The sequence below is a fragment of the Staurois parvus genome, unplaced genomic scaffold (assembly GCF_062004578.1).
Source record: "Staurois parvus isolate SC_StPar_1 unplaced genomic scaffold, SC_StPar_1.0 ptg000311l, whole genome shotgun sequence".
NCBI lineage: Eukaryota > Metazoa > Chordata > Amphibia > Anura > Ranidae > Staurois > Staurois parvus.
Window position 1 is genome coordinate 1,518,208 of NW_028318107.1, and position 7,448 is coordinate 1,525,655.

The 7,448-nt window shown below is 43.4% G+C and overlaps 1 protein-coding gene across 1 annotated transcript in view; it reads right to left on the minus strand.

Annotated features, from left to right (window-relative positions):
* Positions 1–1,433, minus strand: part of LOC149457629 (uromodulin-like) — a 46,537-nt gene extending 45,104 nt beyond the window's left edge. The window contains exons 1-2 of the mRNA XM_089683485.1: positions 1,258–1,433; positions 1,054–1,179 (exon numbers count right to left, since the gene is read on the minus strand). Coding sequence (XP_089539611.1) covers positions 1,054–1,179; positions 1,258–1,326 — 195 coding nt within the window. The 5' untranslated portion in view covers positions 1,327–1,433. The remainder of the gene's footprint in view (positions 1–1,053; positions 1,180–1,257) is intronic.
* Positions 1,434–7,448: the final 6,015 nt, after the last annotated feature.

Sequence of the window (7,448 nt, forward strand, 5' to 3'; positions counted from 1 at the left end):
AAATGTAGAGTGGGAAAGTGAGGGAGGGGTAGAAGGGGAGTGGGAGATTGAGGGGGGGGGGAGAGGGGTAGGAGGGAGGGTAGAGGGGAGTGATATAAATAAAATATGCAAATTGGAAGATACTGTTTTGAATATCATTTTAATAAAAATGTCAAAGTGATTTGTATTTGAACTGAAAATCAATAAATATTTATAATATAAAAAAAAAAAAAGAAACGCTTTCCTCATAGAAATAGATGTCTCCATATTTCATCAATGTCATTGCCTAAAACACCTTTGGATGTGGTATGAATTTCTTGGGTGACTACACACTTTTTTTTTTTTTTTTTGTGTGAGGTGCTCCCTCAAAGGGTCTGATACGTATTTTGGGGTCTCTATGGTATTTTTTTCATTCTTCCTGAAGGATGTACTACAGCACAAATGACAGTAAAATGACAGTTAAAAAAAGTACACAAACTCTCCTAAGGACCCCCAAAATGCATAGGAGAACCTCGGAGGGGTCTGTGTGCTTTTCTAAACAAAATAGCTATAAATTATGTAATTTTCCAACAATTTTGAACCCTTTTTCCTTTGTAAATGTCAGTACTGCTGCAGTGCTTTCTATACATCACAGAGATGTCCCCTTACAGGCAGGATTAGGACACCCCGGGGCACGTTATTAAAATAATTTTTACAGTTTAAATTCAAGCATTTAAAAAATCACTGCTGCTCACCAAATTAATTTTTAAAAATATTTTTTTTTTACATTGGCACGTGTTCCCAATGGCAGTGCTACCCCAATGCTATTATTGCCTATTAGTCCATAAAATGGTCATTTTTAATTTGGCAGATTCTGCTTCCATTAATTTCAAAGGGGTTCAGGTTCAGCATGTAAACTTCTTTAAAGTTCACTGAATCCCTGCTGAACTGAACCTATGACAGTTGAGATCATTGTAATCTACAGATGTATAGTAGACAGTATATTTGGAATTGAATCTCATACATAAAGTGTCCACCAAAAATATATTTGCCTTCTCTACTGTATCTTTCCTATGATTCTAATATGATTCTTACCTTATAATAATCAGTAAAACCCATATTAATCCATTCTCCATAACTACGAGATGAAATGTCACGAAATACATCAACCTGGGAACCACTCCATGCATAATACCACCATGGGAACCAAAGAAAATAAACCTGTACAGAGAAATAAAATGTTTAGCTACGGATCAGAGATACGTAGACGATGTATGACTTTACATGGAAGACTCTTACTTGGGACTTCTTTTCCTCCAGCAATGTATGAACCTCAGACAGGAGCCGAGTGTCATTGTAATCTGTCATGGAGCCAGTTGTAAAAACCCAAATGATGGACTCGGCGGGGGAAACCTCCAGAGCTCTCTTCAGCCCATAGAGGAGGGACTGATTGAAGTTTATTAGATGGTTATAGTAATTATCATAAGCAGACGGGTCATTCCAATAGTTTCCTGTTATGCTTTGTAAAAAAACACTCTTGTCATCAGTGATAGTTTCATTGGTTTCTGAAAGAAAAAAAAGAATATTTTATTGAAAAGTAGAAATGTAATGCTCAAAATAAAGTTATAAAGACTAATGGTAGCATAAGAAATAGTAAGAGAACAAAACCGCCCATCAAAGTTTTGATGACTTCAGCTTAGTAATGTCAATTAAAATCAGATCTGCTCTGAAAAAAACAAAAATGTACAGAGCCCAATTATATCTATTTTCAGGCTAGATCACTTCTCCGTTACTGGCAAATATCACCGAGTGATCTGATTGGCCCAAACAAGGAGTGGATGTTGTACATATCATACTCTTAGCCAGCAGTTCACACCCTGCGCTTTACTGCTGTACTCTGTATGCTGTGCTTTATGTTGTACTCGTGACTGCTGTACTCTGTATGCTGTGCTTTATGTTGTACTCGTGACTGCTGTACTCTGTATGCTGTGCTTTATGTTGTACTCGTGACTGCTGTACTCTGTATGCCGTGCTTTATGTTGTACTCGTGACTGCTGTACTCTGTATGCCGTGCTTTATGTTGTACTCATGACTGCTGTACTCTGTATGCTGTGCTTTATGTTGTACTCGTGACTGCTGTACTCTGTATGCTGTGCTTTATGTTGTACTCGTGACTGCTGTACTCTGTATGCTGTGCTTTATGTTGTACTCATGACTGCTGTACTCTGTATGCTGTGCTTTATGTTGTACTCATGACTGCTGCACTCCATGCTGTATGTTACATAGTCCTGATCACTGCACCCTATAGGCTGTGCTGCTCATTACAAGTTTTGCTAAATCCAAAAAAAACGAAGTTAAAAAAGAGGGGAACTCCATAAACTGGATACATAATGTGCACCCTCGGTCAACTGCCCACTCACTGAAGTAAAAATATATACAGTGGGGCTCTATGGCCAAGGTACAGCATAAAGAAAAAAGAGGCAGATACAGAACAACCCACCAAAAGGGCCGTATAACTCAGCCTTCGGGGCATAAATTGACAGGTTCATCAATGACACTCAATAATAATAGACAATTAGAAAACATCTTTACCAAAATCTTTACAAAAAAACTGTAAAAAAATAATAATCTTCCACCACCATAAAAAACAAGACAACATTGCCATAGTAGTAAATAGACGTCACACGTACATTCATACAGCCCACATTATAATATATCAAAGCACTAAATTCTGCTATACAGACTGTATGTATCCTCCACCTAAGGGTGTCCTATCAGTGAGACTGCAGGATCATGGTGACCCGTAATCAGCTAAATGAGCCAGAGGTGAACAATCACAATGCTATAATAACTCCGGGCAACCAAAATACAACACAGCTCACTCAAGCTTAACTGCTTCCCCTCAACCCTATAACATAAATACTGCTACAGGGCGGCAGGGGTGCACAAAATCATGTATATGTGCGAGGCGCGTGAGCACCCTGCCTGTGCCGCAATTCGCGGGCTCGGTTGTCAATCACCATGTCTTGGCCGGTGAGTACTCACCAGCACCCAGTGATCTCCATATCTCACAGACGGGGGAAAGACCTGTTTGTAAACAATACAGATCTCTCCCCTGTCAACTCCTTCATACTGCTTTGTATGGCTCTGCATAGAAACGTGCTTGCTGTAAAACACACACAGAACACAGTTAACCCTTTGATCGCCCCAGATGTTAACCCCTTCCTGCCCAGTGCCATTAGTACAGTGTCAGTGCTTTTTATTAGCACTGATCACTGCATTGGTGTCACTGGGGATGTCAGTGACGCCAAGTCAGTTCCCTGCAGTGCCAGAATGCCCGCCGCAGTCCCGCTATACGTCGCCACTATTACTAGCAAAGAAAAAATAAATTTCAGTATTTATACCTCCATTTGTAAATGCTATAACTTTCACATAAACCAATTAATTTCCACATATTGGGATTTTTTTTAGCAAAGACATGGAGCAGAATACATTTTGGCCTAAACTTATGACGAAATTTGATTTTTTAAATTATTTTACTGCACGTTTAATAGCAAAAAGTCAAAAATATTGTTTTTTTCTCAAAATTGTCTTTTTTTATTTATATTGCAAAAAGTAAAAAATGCACAGTCCACCAAATACCACCAAAAGAAATCTCTATTTGGGGGGAATGAAAAGCCGGAAAATATCATTTGGGTGCAGCGTTGCATGAGTGTGCAATTGTCAGTTAAAGTAACGCAGTGCCATATCGAAAAAAATGGCCTGGTCAGGAAGGGGGGGGGGGGGTATACTCTGGAGGGCGAGGGGTTAACAAGATGCATAACAGGATCCCCGGGTGTAAAGGACATTCTGTAAGTCATTGTGACTATTAAATCGGTCAGATATTGATTCATGCAGGAAGCCTCTACTTGGGCTAGGAATGTAGTAGCAGAAAAGCCATGGATACAGAGGAGCCAATGTCCTATACTGAGCACACAATCCTGTAAGTGGGGGGGGGGGGCTGGTCACAGTGTTTATGCAAATAATTACCTCTCACAGCCCCCCAGATAGGTAACAGTTCAGCAGAAAAGCTCAAAGCGGCAGAGCCAGCATGTGTAACAAATGGTAAAGAGACAGCGCTCCGCATCACCAGATCTTCCACAACAGGCTCATGAAGGGTGTGAAACTACAGCACCATAAACCAAAGGAGATATATTTTGCACTGTGGGCTGTGCTGTGCATTACATACCTCTGACCTCTGCACTCTGTAGGATGTGCTGTGCATTATATACCCCTGACCTCTGCACTCTGTAGAATGTGCTACATATTACATATCCCTGACCTCTGCACTCTGTAGGATGTGCTACGTATTACATACCCCTGATCTCTGCACTCTGTAGGATGTGCTACGTAATACATACCGCTGACCTCTGCACTCTGTAGATTGTGCTATGTATTATATACTTCTGACCAAAATGTCTTTTGTTTCACCTGTTAAAGTGATTGTAAAACTTTAGTTTCTTTTTTATTAAAATAATAAACATCTTATACTTACCTGCTCTGTGAAATGGTATTACACAGAGCAACCCTGACCTCCTCTTCTGGGATCTCCCATCAGCACTCCTGGCTCCTGCCCCCACTGAGTGGCCCCATAGGAAGCGACTTCCTATAGTGGACACCCGAGCATGCGCAATCCCAAGCCAGGCTATTTGCATCTATTCAGACTCACAGCCCGGCTTGGCCCTGCCCCCCACTCTCTGCCCTCAGCCAATACTGTGAGACAGGAGAGAGGAGAGAAGAGCGGCTGCAGATGTGCACAGTGCTGGATGGAGATGGGGATCAGGTGATTATTTAGGAGGGGCTGCGGGGGAGTTACTAATAAAAGGTGTTTCACCGTAATACAGAGAATGCATTAAAGTATAAAAAACATTTACCTTTACGTCCTCCTGAATGTTTGCTTAGCACCCCCCCCCCCCCCCAGCTCTTTAAAGTTCCCCCAATGAAAGGCTCAGGCAGTGTGTTGGCTGTGTGTCTATAATCTGATTGCAGAAAATCAGATGGAAGGGAAGAGTTTCATTATTTCTAAAATCACAGTTTGTCTTGAAGTTTTTAGGGTCCCAGCAATGACCTGAAAAACCTGTTACATTGGTGGGTCAGTGGAACATCTATGTCCTTCTGTACTCATCCACCATACCTCCATATAAGTATGGGAAGTGATGTCAATTCATAACCCCTCCCAGCTATGACATCAGAGAGCCCATCAGGCTGAGTGAGATATCAGGCAGAGAAGGACTTAGACATCCCACCGATCATTGTATATAGGGGGAAGAATGTGCAGCAATTCAGGGGGGAGAGAAGAAAAGTGAGTGTTGGTTCAGAAACAGAAAGTGAAAACCTGAATATTGGTGCCGGGATGGAGGGGGAAGAGGTGAGCATCAGTGCCGTGCCAGAGAGTGAAGAAGTCCATGTCAGGCTAAGAGCAGATGGACCCGTTGGGGTTGATTTACTAAAACTGGAGAGTGCAAAATCTGGTGCAGCTGTGCATGGGAGCCAATCAGCTTCTCACTTCAGTTTGTCCAATTAAGCTTTGACAATAAAAACCTGGAAACTGATTGGTTTCTATGCAGAGTTGCACCTGATTTTTCACCCTCCAGTTTTTATAAATCAAACTCTTTGTGAAATTCCCCTCAATGGTCAGTGTGACTGTTCTCATAGACAGATATCACTGGAATCATTTCTACAAAAATGAAACATTGCTTAGATATTCAAATGTTACAACAAAACAAGTAAAGTAGTGATGTTTGTACTTACCTGCATAGTCCAGGGTTACTGTAGTATATTGGCGTGTGACGCAGGGGAATCTGGATGATAAATAATTCTGAACTTTCTCAAAGTAGTAGGAATAACCATAATACATGAAATACGCATCCATCAGTACAGTCAGGGAGGTCCCCTCTGCAACACAAATCCATCAGATAAATCCATGTTCTATTCATATTTTATAAATCACATTCAGGATCATTATTATTATTATTATTATTATACAGTATTTATAAAGCGCCAATAGTTCGCTCAGCGCTGTACATTACAAAGGGAGACAGAACATGTGACAGAACAATACCAATACAATACAAAACATGAGGGGATCGAGGGCCCTGCTCTTTCGAGCTTACAATCTAGGAGGGAGGGGATGGTGGTATAGGAGGAGATAGCTGTGGGGGATGGAGTGGTAGGAAGAGTGGAGGAGGTCGGTCAGGGGGTAGGGTAGGCTTCCCTGAAGAGATGGGTTTTCAGGGTGCGCCTAAAGGAGAGGAGAGTAGGTGATAATCTGATGGGTTGGGGCAGGGAGTTCCAGAGGATGGATGACACCCTGGAGAAGTCCTGGAGGCGAGCATGGGAGGAGGAGACCAGGGAACTAGAAAGAAGGAGGTCTTGTGAGGAGCGGAGTGTGCGTGTTGGGTGGTACTTGGATATTAGGTCAGTGATGTAGTTCGGGGCAGTATGGTGGACGGCTTTGTACGTCAGTGTTAGGATTTTGAATTCGATCCGTTGTGCAATCGGAAGCAAGTGGAGGGATTGGCAGAGGGGGGTGGAGGACACTGAGTGGAGGCCAGTGGAGGGATTGGCAGAGGGGGGTGGCGGAGACGGAGTGGTTGGAAAGGTGAATGAGTCTGGCAGCCGTATTCAGGATGGACTGAAGCGGGGATAGCCAGCGGCGAGGCAGGCCAGTGAGGAGGGAGTTGCAGTAGTCGAGTCGTGATATGATGAGGGAGTGGATGAGCTGTTTAGTGGTTTCTGGGGTTAGGAACGTGCAGATTTTGGCGATGTTGCGGAGGTGGAGTCTGGATGAGTTTGTTAAAGATTGGACTTGGGGCTGGAAGGATAGGTTGGAGTCCAGAATGACACCAAGTACTCTGGCCTGCAGGGCGGGTTTGATATTGGCGTTGTTGGATGTGATGGAGAAGTTAATGGGGGGTGGGATCCAGGCTGGGGGGAAGACAAGAAACTCGGTTTTGGAGAGGTTCAGTTTAAGGAAGTGAAGTGACATCCAGTCTGATATGTCGCTCAGTAGGTGTGTGATTCGGGCGGAGACCGAGGGGGTGAGGTGGGGGGTTGAAAAATAGATTTGTGTGTCTTCGGCATAGAGGTGGTAGTTGAAGCCGTGAGAGTGTATGAGTTGGCCAAGGGAGGAGGTGTAGATGGAGAAGAGAAGGGGCCTGAGGACAGAGCCTTGAGGGACCCCAACAGAGAGGGGGAGTGAGGGGGAGGTGGTAGCATTATAGGTAATGCTGAAAGAGCGTTGTGACAGGTAGGATGAGAGCCAGGAGAGAGCAGAATCTCTGAGGCCGAGGGAGTGTAGAGTTTTTTGGAGGAGGAGGTGGTCGACTGTGTCGAAGGCCGCAGAGAGGTCAAGGAGTAGGAGCACTGAATAGTGGCCATTAGCTTTGGCGGTATCAGGAATGGACTGGCCAGCAATGGTGGGACTCACCTGCCTTTTGATCTGCAGTACC